Source organism: Argentina silus (assembly GCF_951799395.1).
Source record: "Argentina silus genome assembly, chromosome: X".
NCBI lineage: Eukaryota > Metazoa > Chordata > Actinopteri > Argentiniformes > Argentinidae > Argentina > Argentina silus.
The window spans coordinates 34,168,535-34,184,368 of NC_139653.1; the positions used below are offsets into that span (position 1 = coordinate 34,168,535).

Here is a 15,834-nt window from a genome sequence, read left to right on the forward strand (position 1 = left end):
TTGTCAAATAGTGAGGAGGAGAAATCCCAGGATTCTTTTGGCATGTTTGCAAGGATTCCAATTGGTATAGATGGGAGGTTGGAATGGAATGGAATGGTTTGATGAATGAATGACATATCAAATATAATTCTCAATGGTAATACTGGTTGTCTCAACCACAACAACAGATCTTTAAGTCACTGGCGGATACTGTACATAATAGTATTATTGAACCATTGTTTAAAACATGCACTTTTTACACACTTGTGAAAGAGATCTGTCAAAACCAGCTGATCAACCCCCATCCCCTGAAAGAAAGAGCCGCTGATTATTTAGGCCTAAACCAGCACTCTGGAACAATCCTTAAGATCTGAATAAAGAATAACACAAGGCCAGGTTGAAAACTCTGAGGTGGCCCAATGCCAAAAAGAATACTCTCAAGTTAATGATACATTTTAATTTATCGTTGTTTTAAGAAATGTTTGAAAGCCCAACTTGTAGGCCTATTACTGAAATAAGTATCCATGCATCGCAACTGATGGTGTAAAAACGAATGCAGGACTGTCCCCTTCTGGAGAAGAATTAATATTGCAACCTTAAACTCAAACAGAGGAACAACTTTTTTTCAACATAAAACTTTTATTTCCCCATAAGAGAAAAAACACCATCTCTCTTACTGTAACAAAGAGCGTTATGAAGTGTAAGTAGGCTATTTATACAATTTGCAGTGCATTTCTTCATTATACACAAAAATATTCAAAGACGTATTTCAGGCTACACTTAATAAGAATTTACAGACACCATTAACTCATCTTTCAAGTGGGTTCCAGGTACATTTAAATGGTCAAACCGGATGGCCAGATCAAGTTCTACTGCTTGAGCTAAAACTTCTGTAAGTCTCAAGTCTGATAGTAATTTGTCAATTTATTCCCTAAGACGCAAGAGGTGTGAAGTCATGCTTTACTTCTGTTTCCCCTCTCGTCGTCCACTCAGAGCATCACAATTCTTTGAGCATCTCCGCTGAGTCGTCGCTGTGGTCGGAATTTCCCTTCAGAGTCTCATCGGGACCCTCTGCCGTCCCACTGTCCGATTCCTCCTCGATGGCGAAGCGCACGTCGGCAGAGGAGCAGAGTGAACTCACGCTGCTCTGCTCCATGGAGCATAGGGCACATGCCAGCGGGGACAGGACCCTGCCCTCATACAGGCCTTGGTTCCCGGCGGAGAAAGGGAGCGACACCTGAACGGAGCACAGTCCCGACACGGCGGGCATGGTGATACTGTGTTTCTTCTGCAACGCGCCCCATTCCCGCTGCTCTTCCTCGTGCACCAGGTGCGTAAACACATTCGACCTCCTTTTCTCGCGCCTTTTAGAACGAACATAGCCCAACATAATGCCAAAAAGGAATACCCCATAAAATGACATGACTATTAAAATATACAGGTATGCGTTGCCATCGCTTTTGTCTGTTTGGGACGCTTGGGGCGTTGTAAAGTTGTCTGCTCTCTCCATCCTCAGTGCAGCCTACGAGGTGGACCGAAAAACTTTGCTGGAAATCAGAACAACATGAAGATCAGGATTAGGCCTTTTTTGTTTTGTAGAACCTACACAGACAGTTTTCAGACAGCTTGTTATTGAAGTGGTGGTAACTTGCCGTCTTACCGAGCAGAAGAGCTGTGCCTCATGTGGTCCTAGTTGACTGGTTCGTGTCCACGTACACAGCCCGAGTGAGTGCGCCTTACGAATTTACAAGGAACACCAAAGTCCGTAGGACTATTTATGCAGCGATCTCGGGATGTCATGAATCACGTGAGGACTGAGACAAGTTTGGCTCTGTGTCAAACTACGGAGTTGACACAGCCCAGGCTCAAACGTGACAAAGAAAGATCAAATCAGATTATGAAACTGGTTAGGCACCAGTCCACAGCAGTAGACATATAGGCTAGGCTACTTGGCAGAAGCGCATTGTATATTTCTGATCTGCAAAATATGCATTTAATTTATATTATGAGGTTAACGTGTTTGATTAAAAACCCGCTCCCCTTTTCCAAATTGTGCAGGAAATTGAAGTACTCATAGGGACGACACCGTCATTAGACATTTGAGCCTCTGAGTATGACGCTGGCACGATTGTTCAATTCGATTTAGACTATCGGGCGCGGTTCAGTGTGTGCTTATTGAATACATCAAGATGCTGAAACAGACGTTTCTCACAAGTCGTCATCATCATCATCATCATCATCATCATCATCATCATCAGAGAGATGGAAAATTCTTTAAAATTAAATTAGTAAATTAGAAATATATAATATGGGGGACTGATTATTATCATCATCATCATCGTCACCATCATCATATGTCACCAACTCGCAACATTGCTTGAATTAATGAATTTAGTTACAGTTGAGGCGATAACGTTATAAAGATGTTATACAAAATTCAAAAAACCTGCTCTCTAGTGGAATACACTGATAGACCAAACACAATCTTTATTTACCTAGCTTAATAATTTCCAAGGCAAATTACAACTAATTACAGTTGGATGCACACATGTTACAAGGCATATTCTCCTGACAAATAGGGAGAGGAGCTCCAAAACTGGTTTATATAACAAAGCCTAATTAGATTTCAAATAGAGACTATACATCTTCTCTCTCCAGTGATCACTGCCCCCCAAATATTTACAGTACAGGAGAACATCACAGAGATAGTATTCAGTACTTACAAAGGCATGTTATTTCTGGGTAACAGTATACAACACATACTGTCAAGAAACACCATCTTTCATTGCAGTGCAGTATAATTAACATAATTCTTATGTGGTTAACCACTTAAAACCACTTGTTATCACAATTAAAGGCAACAGGTGTCATGTGTGGACAATGGACAATGGTGGGAATCTGTTGTAGTAAATCAGGCATCCAACAAATCAAAAGAAAAGGCCTTCACACAAACAAAGACAAACACACATTCATGCACAAACAGACACCCACACACAGATGTCAGTTAAGAACTACAGATGATTGATGACAATCATTCTGAGTAAACAGTTAAAAACACAGTGTCACATGCACGCACACACACACACACACACACACAAGTTAATGAAACAGAATTAAAAACAGTTACACAACCACTACTACAAAAAAACCCAACAACAGTCAATAGCTTCCTGTCCTGCAGGAAACAAGACGAGTCACTCAGTGGAATTCAGGTTTTGAAATGAAACAGAATAAGACAATAGAAATCCCTGGATTCAGGACTGTAACTGAGAAATAGCCCATAATAACCTCTAGATTTCTAGGATGGAAAGGCAGCCAATGAGCATCTGGACTAATGTGAGAGCCTACCTTTTATAACAAAAGCCATTGCCTTTACTGTAATCTGAGTTATATGGTGCAAAAATATAACAATAATAATAATAATATAAAAGTATTTCTAAAATTGCCCTTTGCTCTAATCCCAACCTGTGGTTATAGAGCATAATGAAATGACCTTATTTCTAAGGAGTATCTCCAGGACTCATCCATTAGACTGAACGCATAGCAAGAAGAAGAATGAGATCAATAAGAATCAGAAACACTAAAACAAGCCAGAATATGAGGAGAACAATGGGCGTGGGCAAAACAAAAAGAAACATGAATGCATTTCCAACCAACCTGAGCTTTTGATTACATGACGGTCTACATTAAGATACAAGCTCAACAGACAACAAGACCAAGGGTGTCCAGTCTCATAACTCACACCTTAAAAAATAATCTTATAATAGGGCAGAAAGAGGAATTCAAATGGGCAAGGCAGGGGTGGGCATGAAGATTTTATTTGATCAGTCTTCAGGGCTAAACTACAGTATATCTATTGATTTTAATGTTTTTTTAAACAATTAGAATATGAGTAAAGGTATGGAGAAACCTCCTTTAACTGATATCTCTTTATCTCTCACTCTCTTTGTCTTTCTTTTTTGGTCTCAGGAGAACAAAGTAGATTCAAGTAATTCTGGTGCTTTCGATTCTGGGGGCTCATCCGAGATGAGGTACGAAGGAGGGGGGAGCTGGTAGGCTCGAGGCAGGTGATGGCTCTGTGCTTGGACAAGGTTTGGTCTGCTCCTACTTCCCACCATACATTCTCTCAATGTCGTCCTGGTAGTGGCTCTTGAGCTCTGTGCGTTTGAGTTTAAAGGCGTCCGTCACCAGTCCTGTTTCTGGGGTCCACGGCTCGGCGCTCAGCCGGATTTTACGGGGGATCTCAAAACGCTCCAGCTGGGCTGCACAGAGAGTGAGATGAAAATAAAACCACAATCAACACAACATATTTTGTTCCATCCTCTCTCTTCCACATGTGGTGGTACCTGTAAGGTTTGGACTTTGACTTCTCTCACCTGTGAGTGCAGCCTCAGTGATGACCTGCAGGACAACCTCCTCCATGGCGATGTTGTTACAGAGCTCCTCGAATGAACCCTGGATACGATACTGCTCTGAAAGTGCCAGAAGCTGCTTCTGATTGGGCACCACAAAACCAATCACATACGTCTCATCGCTGCGGAGGAAAATCAATGTTTAAAGGGGAAGTCTGTAATTAGTACATCCATTTTTGGATTTATGATCTTAGTTCAACTGTCTTACCCCATCAGAACCCAACATAAAAGCTTGTTTTACTCCAATGTTTGTAAACAATGCAACTGTAAACAAACACTGAGCAAGATACAGTGTTCCTCTATATAGATAATTTAGGCTCTGGTAACATTACATTGGGTCAGATTTTGCAAATAACTGACCTAATAATAACTGATTTGAATTTGATTGGACTGACCTAAATTTTAATGGAAAATCAAGATGGATGTAGATTAAGTTTACACACAAGTGTGCACGCACGCACGCACGCGTGCGCACACGCACACACACACACACACACACACACACACACACATACACACACAAACCTACCTGTTGGCATAGGCACAGATATTGTCAATAAGGGGGCAGTTTTTTAGCATGGCTTCCACCTTCCCAAGAGACACGTATTCCCCTGCTTGCAGCTTCACTAGGTCCTTCTTACGGTCTGTGGAAAGAGAAATTGGTTGTCATACTCTGTGTGTGTGTGTGTGTGTGTGTGTGTGTGTGTGTGTGTGTGTGTGTGTGTGTGTGTGTGTGTGTGTGTGTGTCTAAAAGATGTGGGGGATAAACTGGAAGAACGGCTCATTTTCCACTGGACAGCTTATTTTTACAGGCAGATGCAGATAAAAGAGGGAAGTAAGAGTTCTGGCAGACCTATGTAAACAAAACTGGAGTGGAATTCTGTAGAGTGAGGTAGAACTGGCAAATAGGGTTGTTCTTGAGAACTGACATGCCAGACTGATGGAGTATAGTACCTCCAGAGGTTATCCAGAAGGGGTTAGTGGTTTTAGCAAAATGTCTACATTTTTGTGATGTCATTGGTGGTATTCAGTGAAGGTCTGCCATGGTTTCTAGTGGTTTGAGAGAGATGGTCATAGTTTTAAAGTGGCAGAGTGGTTAAGCAGTAGTTCATAGAAGTTGTAGGCCCTTTGAGATAACTTTGGAGTAAGTATTTCATTTTGATGGTAGTCCTGTTGCTGAGAGTAGTTGTAAAAGGTTTCTAAAGGTTGCTTGAGGTACACTACTAGTAGTTTAAATGTTCTTAATGCTATCCAGTCCCTCACCGATGATCTTGAGGCAACCGTCGGGGTGGAACTCTCCGATATCGCCCGTGCAAAACCACCTCTGGCCGTTGTTGTCCACAAAGAAGTCTTCACAGTTCTTGGCCTCGTTCTTGTAGTAACCCATGGTAACATTGGGCCCACCAATCAGAATCTCACCTCGCGGGTTGGGCTTGTCTGTGCTGTGGTAACAACCTGGAGAAGAGATGGGGAAAATAAAGTAAAGTGGATATATTCAGTAGAGTACAAATGCAGTGGAAACACAATGTAAATAAAGACAGACAATAGATGTTTATATTTACTAGTATTGCTTATTCTGTGGAGTATGATAGACAACACTAGATTAGATAAGATTTGCACAGAATAGAATGGAACATGAATGATGGATTAGAAAAGAGAAAAATAAAGTTTTCCAGTGACTTCCTTACAAGAACATGTGACTGCTGTGTTCTTCTGTTAAAATGTGAAGGAATATTTCCCCTAAAATGCTCTCCATCCCTCACATTGGCTAGGGCATGTGTTTAAATAATGTGGGATGGATTGGTAAACTGAAAGACATTGTTTTCATAAGAGCGTGTGTGTGTGTGTGTGTGTGTGTGTGTGTGTGTGTGTGTGTGTGTGTGTGTGTGTGTGATTCTGGATGCGTGTGAGTTTGTAGAGAGACCCAGGGGTATGACCCCCTGTTTGTGTCACTCACCCTCCACCCAGTCCTTGAGCTTGATTTCAGAGCAAATAAGTGGCCCTCCCACTCGCCCAGTGCTGTAGTCCCACACTGGAACACATCACAGGCGCACACACACAATACACAAATGTCATCACAAGCTGCAGTGGCCACTGTGATTCACAATGGCACTGACCTGCATACAGAGCTCCCCCATTACCATGTCAACCTGACCCAACATCCCCCCCTCACCATAGTAACCTCGCCAGGCCCTTGCTCTCTCCGATCCACCACAGCACAGCTTGCTGTTTGAAAAGGTCATGGATATTTCTATTACTTTATAAACACACAGTTGGTTTGATTTGTCATGGTCAATTTACTGTTTGCATTCATTGTGCAATTTGCTCATTCTCTTCACCCTCCTTCCCTCTAACTTGTCTCCTCCCTGTTATTTATCTTCATTACTCCCTCCTCTCCCATCTTTACTCTCTCACTCCCTTCCCCATTCCTCTCACCCTCCCCCTCCCTGTCTCTATCTGCCTCTTCCTCTCTTACTCTCACTGATGGTGCCAGCTCCGCAGGTCTCTGTGAGGCCATAGCCCTGGCCCACAGGGCAGCAGAAGCAAACGTTCATGAAGCGCTGGGTGGCAGCAGACAGGGGCGCTCCGCCGGACAGCAGCACCCGCGTCTTACCCCCCAGCAGGGAGCGCACCTTCTTAAACACCAAGCTGGAGAGAGGGCGAGGGGAAGGGGAGGAAGTGTGGAGGGACGGAAAGGGAAGGGAAGTTGGGGGGGATAGAGAGATCTGTTCATCTGTAAGGGTTTGGGTGTGTGTGTGTCTGTGTCTGTATGTGTGCGTGTGTGTGTGTGTGTGTGTGTGTGTGTGTGTGTGTGTGTGTGTGTGTGTGAAATCAAGGATGTGTGATTTATCAATGTATCGGTGGATGTACATAAGAATTTAACTTGTGTATCGTACTTGTCACATAGTGGTGTGCTGAAGCCCTTGGAGAGCTGCTCCATCTTGTAGCTATAGGCCAGAACAAACAGTGTGCGCTGGACAGTGCTCATCTCCTCCACCTTGGTCATCACATTCTTATAGATACGATCCATAATCTCCTGTAGCACAGAGAAAGAGAGAGAGTGGGATAGGCAGAGAGAGGAGGGAGGCGAGTGAAGAGGGATTAGGTGGTTAGTATGTTCTGGATCTATCTGTATGTGGCCCAGTCCATAACAGCAAGATAAGTTACACAGTGTATCTAAAGTTGTGAGTTCCTAATACGGAGCTTTGGGCCATGCCTAGCACAGACAGACAGACAGACAGACAGACAGACAGACAGACAGACAGACAGACAGACTGACTGACTGACTGACTGACTGACTGACTGACTGACTGACTGACTGACTGACTGACTGACTGTGTGTGGAGGTCCAGTTCTGAGGAGCTATGCACAGAGATAAGACATGGAGGGAATGGCTTCACCCTCAGCATATTGTTTTGTCTAATCTGATTTGTCCTTGGTACTGTCAAAGTACTGTACTTTCAATCAAATAAAAGTGTATCATATGCACAGGATACAGCTGTAAATTATGTAGTGAAATACAAGGATAGGAATACAATAAAATAGAGTAATAATAAGACAATATACAATCAATAGTAAGGGGTAAAGGTAGAGTTTTTAGAATAACACACTGTATATGTGTGCACTAGCAGTCTGTAAACAAAGATAATAATCATAAAATAATACCATGGTGCATTGGTTAGAGAACAATTTGGTCAATATGAAACATTAATGTTACATAACAGCATCTCACCTAAACAAATAAACTATCATAATTACCAGCAATAATAACAGGAAACAACACAATGGGAGTGGTAGCCCCATACTTGGGGCTTCTACTCCCATTGTATTCTTTGAGTTATTTGAGTTTATTTGCATGGAAAAATGTGACCTAGTTTTCACAGAGATTTAAATAAAAAGGGAAGGAGAGAACCAATCTGTAATTCAGTTGTCCAGTTATCCTGAGACTTCTCTTTGTGGGAGATGGGAGGGTTGGTAGTGCCACCATGTTCTGCCAACCCATGCTGTCTGTTTTTCATTGACAGACTGACTATTGGGAGAGTTCGTCCAAACCCACTAAAACCAAGAACACTTATTTATTGAATTCATCAGTGTGCTCTGAAACCAGGGTCCATTTTAATAAAGTAAAGGGCACAAATAACAAACAATAAAAACCAGCTGGCGTGTGTGAGAGTCTGTGTGAGAGTCTGTGTGTGTGTGTGTGAGAGTCTGTGTGTGTGTGTGTGTGTGTATGTTAGATAAAGTAGTGAGACAGGAAGCTTACGTGGGACACATGCAGCCTCCTGTCATGTCACAGAAAACTCCACACACACACACACACACACACACACACACACACACACACACTGTAACACTGTGTGTGCGTGTGTCTTGGGGAAAACCACACGGGGAGTTCTCACGTTCTGTTTACAGCTGTGAATTGTTCCAGACACTGGGGCCCTCTGACATTTGACCTTTGACCCCGGGGGTCCTCATGGGGGAAGAGGCAGATGAAGAGCTGGGGTCTCACAGAGAGAGGCTTTCTCACTGACAGTGAGGCGCAGCACAGAGGGAGGTGGTCATGGAAGACTGAAAGACTGAGTCACCAAAGAGTGAAAGAGAACCAGATTGGGGGAGTGAGTGAATATTTTGTGTTGGTGTTTTCCAATACCAAAATGAAATGGACAAATGGTTTTGGGTAATCAAAATAACAGTTTGCCTGCCTTTACAGCAATTTAACAATTTGACATGTTGGGCATGGGCAGTAGTAGTAGTAGTAGTAGTAGCAATAGCAGTAGCAGCAGCAGTAGCAGTAGTAGTAGTAGTAGTAGCAGTTGTAGCAGTAGTAGTGATAGCAGCAGCAGTAGTGGTAGTAGTAGTAGTAGTTGAAGTAATAGTTGTAGCAGTAGTAGTGATAGCAGCAGCAGTAGTAGTAGTAGTAGTAATAGTTGAAGTAGTAGTAGTCATAGCAGTAGTAGTAGTAATAGCAGCAGTAGTAGTAGTAGTAGTAGTAGTAGTAGTAATAGTAGTAGTAGTAGTAGTAGTCATAGGAGCAGCAGTAGTAGTAGTAGTAGTAGTCATAACAGCAGTAGTAGTTGTAGTAGTAGTAGTAATAGTAGTAGTAGTCATAACAGCAGTAGTAGTTGTAGTAATAGTAGTAATAGTAGTAGTAGTCATAACAGCAGTAGTAGTTGTAGTAGTAGTAGTAATAGTAGTAGTAGTAGTAGTAGTCATAACAGCAGTAGTAGTTGTAGTAGTAGTAGTAATAGTAGTAGTAGTAGTAGTAGTCATAACAGCAGTAGTAGTTGTAGTAGTAGTAGTAATAGTAGTAGTAGTAGTAGTAGTCATAATAGCAGTAGTAGTTGTAGTAGTAGTAGTAATAGTAGTAGTTGTAGTAGTAGTAGTCATAGCAGTAGTAGTAGTAGTAGTCACAACAGCAGTAGTAGTAGTAGTAGTAGTCATAACAGCAGTAGTAGTAGTAGTCATAACAGCAGTAGTAGTAGTAGTAGTAATAGTGGTAGTAGTAGTTGTAGTCATAGCAGCAGTAGCAGAGGTAATAGTAGTAGTAGTAGTAGTAATAGTAGTAGTAGTAGTAGTAGTAGTAATCACAACAGCAGTAGTAGTAGTAGTAGTAGTAGTAATAGTAGTAGTAGTAGTAGTAGTCACAACAGCAGTAGTAGTAGTAGTAGTAATAGTAGTAGTAGTAGTAATAGTAGTAGTAGTAGTAGTAGTAGTAATCACAACAGCAGTAGTAGTAGTAGTAGTAGTAGTAATAGTAGTAGTAGTAGTAGTAGTCACAACAGCAGTAGTAGTAGTAGTAGTAGTCATAACAGCAGTAGTAGTAGTAGTAGTAGTAGTCATAACAGCAGTAGTAGTAGTAGTAGTAATAGTGGTAGTAGTAGTTGTAGTCATAGCAGCAGTAGCAGAGGTAATAGTAGTAGTAGTAGTATTAGTAGTCATAGCAGAAGTAATAGTAGTAGTAGTAGTAGTAGTAGTCATAGCAGAAGTAATAGTAGTAGTAGTAGTAGTAGTAGTAGTAGTAGTAGTAGTCATAGCTGCAGTAGTAGTAGTAGTAATGAAGGCAGGGATCAATTCTGCCCCCCTCCTTGAGATTCTTTGCACAGTGTTAATTAAATTACTTGGAGTGAGATTATTAATATTAACATATGCTTTGTTATTAACAATACATAGCCAAAGTTCCTTGCCATCCCTTTGTATTGTAACTGCAAACCTATAAGGCCCTATAGTAGTAGTAGTGGTAGTAGTAGTAGTAGTCATAGCAGCAGGTTTGACTGAATCCAGCCACAACAGAGAGTGAGACAGAGCAGAGTGAGACAGTGAGCTGGTGGAGATGATGAGGGAGTGAGACAGAAATATAGAACAGAATGAGGGAGTGTGTCACTCCTCAGAGGGAGGGAGAGAACCCTGAAAGCTGTCTCTTTTGGAGCAGCAGAACTAGTCTAAATCAGTGTCCTATGATGCAACATACAAAACCCTTTTATTGCCACACAACCAAGGTTGGTGGACATGTTTTATTCAGAAAACTTTCAAGAGTTGGAAAGAAATTCAAATTTGCAACATGTTGAATACACAGCCTAAATACAACACATATCTTGAATGTAGCATGCAGTAGGAGCAGGTCTTACCGGTACAGCTGCCATCAGAGTAGGCTGCAGGACACTGGTATCCCCTTTACTTCCTTTTTTTATCTTTGTAGACTAGTATGTGAGAGAAAGAAAATACACTATTGTAACACAGGAAGACACGCACGCACGCACGCACGCACGCACGCAGGCAGGCAGGCAGGCACGCACGCACGCACACACGCACGCACGCACGCACACAGGAATGGCCCTCTCTACATTTTTTATCATTGGAAATATTGAAGAGAAATTAATGAGTGTTTCAGATAGATGTATGTCTTGTCATGCAGTATGAAGATTAGTGTGTTTGACATTTGAGTGACAGAGCAATGGGCCAACCTACCTGGTCTGACAGTGTCTGAGGGGAGGAGTAGCCGATCCTACAACCATGAGACACACACACCAGCTCTGCACTCAACTCCAACACATGAGCCAATGGCAGGTACCCGATGTAGGTGTCGTTCTCACTGCCAGAGCACAATACACGTCATCTTACACATGAAAGTTTGATTCATAGTACATGAATGGAAAACAATCCAGAATCACAAACAAGAATACATTTACAGTATTTCTCATTGTCTGAGCAGAATAGGTCTGTTATGGTCTGTTATGGTCTGTTATTACATGTTGACTTACATTCTAATATGGATAATAAGAGATGTGTGTCCCATTATTACAAACTACTTGATACAACTTTCCTCGAAACAGGCGGCAGTCCAGGAGGGTCACATTTCAATGAATGTGCATGAAACAGCTAACTGTATACATATGAGAGAGTTTATACCATTAAAGATCAAAATAAATGTACAGCAATAATGTTCTTCATGGATCAAATGAAAGATGATGTTGCCCTCTAAAGGGTAACAACTGTCACCTCTCTGACCTCTATCCTTCTCCCACTCTCTCCCATTCTCCTATTCCCATATTCCTCCTTCCTCCCCTCTGCCTTCCCTCTCTTCATTTGGTCCCTAGAGAGAGACAGGGTTTCTAGGAATCCAAAGCAAACACATCCGTCATTAGCAGAGCACCAATGTGGTGGTAATGGAGCCTTAAACCCACGCGTCTGCATGTGCTCAGATGACACTAAGGCCCTAACCAGGATGTTGGAGTCATTGATCACTTTTTTTTTTTTTTTTTTTTTTTTTTTTTTTTTTACTGTTTTGTCTTATTCAGCATTGTGATGTGACCCCAAGATTTAGTGATACTGCACTCAGCCAATGACAGCTGAGTTAAGTCTAACTGTAAATTGAGGGGTAAGAGCAGACATGATTTTGGACTATCAGAATTTATTATTTATTTATATTATTTTTATTTATATTATTTCTAGGGTACATTCTAAGATAGTTTTCATTTTAATTGGTATAGTTCTTGAGATTTCCCTCTTGATATACCACCATCACTTGGTTTCCTTGTGCCATATATTTTTCAATTGTGCCTACACAGATTTTAAACAAAAAATTAATCTTTTTGCTAAAAGTATAATCATATTGATTATTGATGTCCGTCAGATACTAAGTCACCCAATAGTACCTTTTCTAGGGTTATTTTTAGATGAATATTGTTTTTTTGCCAGCCATTCCTGAACCATAGACCAAAAGTCAGACACCTGAGGGCAATACCAAAACAGATGATCTATAGCCTCAGTTTCCTCACTACAAAATCTGCATAGTGGCGATTGTTCACTGCCCCGGATGGTGAGCATTCTTTTGGTTGCAATAATTTTATACAGCAATTTAAATTTAAAAAAAGATGAGTGATGAGTCAATTGTTGTTTTATATATTCATTCATAAACCTGATGCCATGGTACAGGAACATCAAATATCTGTTCCCAGTAATCTTGTATCCTGTATGGCACAGCGACCAGTGTTTTTGACCTTAAATTAAACTGGTATACAGATCTATTTATACTAATCTTTTTCAGCTATTTATAATTTTTAATATGACGCAGACAAACTAAATCCTTACCTTCTCCTTTTTCTGCAATCAGTTGATTGTAATTTTGGATTGAGCATACAGTCCCATAATCTTTTAAAAGTTGTGACATAATATTTCCATCCTTCAAAATATCATTGATGAAAATGTTGAAATGTTGAAAATGATTTTTTTTTTCCTTAAACTTTGTTTTTTTCCCAATTAGTATATTTTAGTTTAACAAGATTATTTGCATAATATTTGTTCTGGCTATTCTGGAGGATACTTGATTTGAATTGAAATTGTAACTAGCTTTGTATGGCTTGTTTTAAGAAGGGTGATACTTTGTATAGCATTTCATTTTCAACTAACCGAAAATGAGATCTTTAGGAAATGTTGGCAGTTAGTTTGGTCCTCGAGGGAGGCAATGACTGATTGGTAAAAGGCAGGAAGGTAAAAGGTTGGTAGAAGGTGGTTAGAAGCTGACATCTTCACCTACCCCAGGTTGGGTATCCTCTCAGCCATGCCTGTAATGCCAGCGATTATGTTGCTATGGGAGATCATGACGCCCTTGGGGATGCCAGTGGAGCCGCTGGTGTACATGATGACAGCAATGTCAGTGGGCAAGGGCTGTTTGCGTCCACGAGCCACTGTAAAAATACATCACAAGCACATACAGTGGGGGAAATAATTATTTGATCCCCTGCTGATTTTGTTAGTTTGCCCGATTACAAAGAAATGAGCGGTCTATAATTTTTATGGTACTTTTAGTTTAACAAATAGAGACAGAATATCAACAAAGAAGTCCAGAAAAAACACATTATATAAAGTTATAAATTCATTTGCATTTGATCGAAGGAAATAAGTATTTGATCCCCTACAATCCAGCAAGAATTCTGGCTCATACAGACCGGTTATATGCCCATGAGGCACACAGATTACTCCTGTCACTTTAAGAAAGTACTCCTAAGCTCTGCTTGTTATGGGTATAAAAGACACCTGTCAATAGAATCAATCTCTTCCATTCCAACCTCTCCACCACCATGGGCAAGACCAAAGAACATTCAAAGGACATCAGAGTAAGAGTTGTAGACCTGCACAATGCTGGAATGGGCTACAAGACCATCAGCAAGAAGCTTGGTGAGAAGGAGACAACTGTTGGTGCAATTATTAGAAAATGGAAGAAATACAAAATAACCATCAATCACCCTCGGCCTGGAGCTCCATGCAAGATCTCGCCTCGTGGGGTAAGGATGATCATGAGAAGGGTGAGGGATCAGCCCAGAACTACACGGGAGGAGCTTGGTAATGATCTCAAGGCAGCTGGGACCACAGTCACCAAGAAAACCATTGGTAACACACTACACCGTAACGGATTGAAATCCTGCAGTGCCCGCAAGGTCCCCCTGCTCAAGAAGGCACATGTACAGGCCCATCTGAAGTTTGCCAATGAACACTTAAATGATTCAGAGAAGGCTTGGGAGAAGGTGATGTGGTCAGATGAGACCAAAATTGAACTCTTTGGCATAAATTCGACTCTTCGTGTTTGGAGGGAGAGAAATGCTGAATGCTACAATCCCAAGAACACCATCCCCACCGTCAAACACGGAGGTGGAAACATTATGCTTTGGGGTTGTTTCTCTGCTAAGGGTACAGGACGACTTCACTGCATTGAGGGGCCAATGGACGGGGCCATGTACCGTAAGATCTTGGACGAGAACCTCCTTCCCTCAGCCAGAGCACTGAGGATGGGTCGTGGATGGGTCTTCCAGCATGACAATGACCCAAAACATACGGCCAAGGCAACAAAGGAGTGGCTCAAGAAGAAGCACACTAAGGCCATGGAGTGGCCTAGCTAGTCTCCAGACCTTAATCCTATAGAAAGTTTGTGGAGGGAGCTGAAGCTTCGAGTTGCCAAGCAAAAGCCTTGAAACTTTCAGGATTTGGAGAGGATCTGTAAAGAGGAGTGGACCAAAATCCCTCCTGAGATGTGTGCAAACCTGGTGACCAACTGCAAGAAACGTCTGACTTCTGTGCTTGCCAACAAGGGTTTCTCCACCAAGTACTAAGTCATGTTTTGCTTGGGGATCAAATACTTATTTCCTTCGATCAAATGCAAATTAATTTATAACTTTATATAATATGTTTTTCTGGACTTTTTTTGTTGATATTCTGTGTCTATTTGTTAAAACAAAAGTACCATCAAAATTATAGACCGCTCATTTCTTTGTAATCGGGCAAACTAACAAAATCAGCAGGGGATCAAATAATTATTTCCCCCACTGTACGTGTGCCCACACACTCTTTAGGGTATGGGTGGAGATATAAAAAAGTGTGGTAAAACGGAATGGAAGTAATGGGAGCACTGTGGGATAAAGCATATGTGGAGACTATCTAGATGACACAAGGAAACTGTCAGTTATAAGTCATAAGATTATCAAAAATAAAATGTGTATAGAGGCACAGAAAGGGAAAGGAAAATCAGTCAGGTGAAATATTAGACAACCACACCACAATTTGTAAACATTCTTAAGCCTCTTGGCACTATCAGCGGGGAGATATGTCTGAGAGCTGGGTGTTACCACCAGAAACACCATCTCCCTCTCCTTTCCCCTCCCTTCCTCCCCCTCTTCCCCTCTCTCCTTTGGGCTTTGGCTGGGTGTTAGTCTGGCTGACAAGTATTCATCTGACGTAAAGCCTGTCTTCACTGTCAACTAATTTATGTGAGTTTAAGTTGTCCAAGACACCATGTAAATCCTGTTTAGGTTTGTCAAAACGCTCCTCAAGTGTTATAATATGTCATCTAACTAGGATATTTCAAATATGGAAGTAGAAGTTTCTAGAACTAAATACATTGAAATACATGAAATATGGCACCCACCACTGTCTGTAGTTAGGGAAATTAAGA

General features: G+C 41.4%; 2 protein-coding genes across 3 annotated transcripts in view; both read right to left on the reverse strand.

The window, feature by feature from the left end:
* Positions 1-672: 672 nt before the first annotated feature.
* Positions 673-1,722, reverse strand: kcne4 (potassium voltage-gated channel, Isk-related family, member 4). The gene is made up of 2 exons (XM_083695147.1): positions 1,640-1,722; positions 673-1,526 (listed from the first exon to the last, which is right to left on the reverse strand). The coding sequence occupies exon 2, from the start codon at positions 1,487-1,489 to the stop codon at positions 977-979; it is 513 nt and encodes a 170-aa protein (XP_083551273.1). The 5' UTR covers positions 1,490-1,526; positions 1,640-1,722; the 3' UTR covers positions 673-976.
* A 737-nt stretch (positions 1,723-2,459) lies between these two features.
* The window catches only part of acsl3a (acyl-CoA synthetase long chain family member 3a), a 24,637-nt gene continuing 11,262 nt past the window's right edge, over positions 2,460-15,834 (reverse strand). The window contains exons 6-15 of one of the 2 annotated variants that reach the window (XM_083695054.1): positions 13,426-13,576; positions 11,358-11,481; positions 11,018-11,089; positions 7,289-7,428; positions 6,868-7,040; positions 6,349-6,423; positions 5,655-5,846; positions 4,921-5,035; positions 4,356-4,513; positions 2,460-4,241 (exon numbers count right to left, since the gene is read on the reverse strand). In XM_083695054.1, coding sequence (XP_083551180.1) covers positions 4,084-4,241; positions 4,356-4,513; positions 4,921-5,035; positions 5,655-5,846; positions 6,349-6,423; positions 6,868-7,040; positions 7,289-7,428; positions 11,018-11,089; positions 11,358-11,481; positions 13,426-13,576 — 1,358 coding nt within the window. In that variant the 3' untranslated portion in view covers positions 2,460-4,083. The remainder of the gene's footprint in view (positions 4,242-4,355; positions 4,514-4,920; positions 5,036-5,654; positions 5,847-6,348; positions 6,424-6,867; positions 7,041-7,288; positions 7,429-11,017; positions 11,090-11,357; positions 11,482-13,425; positions 13,577-15,834) is intronic. The other variant, XM_083695055.1, reaches the window with a different exon arrangement.

What these genes read in the sequence shown, in the direction of transcription:
- kcne4 (XM_083695147.1), bottom strand. Translation starts at nt 1,489, where the DNA reads ATGGAGAGAGCAGACAACTTTACAACGCCCCAAGCGTCCCAAACAGAC.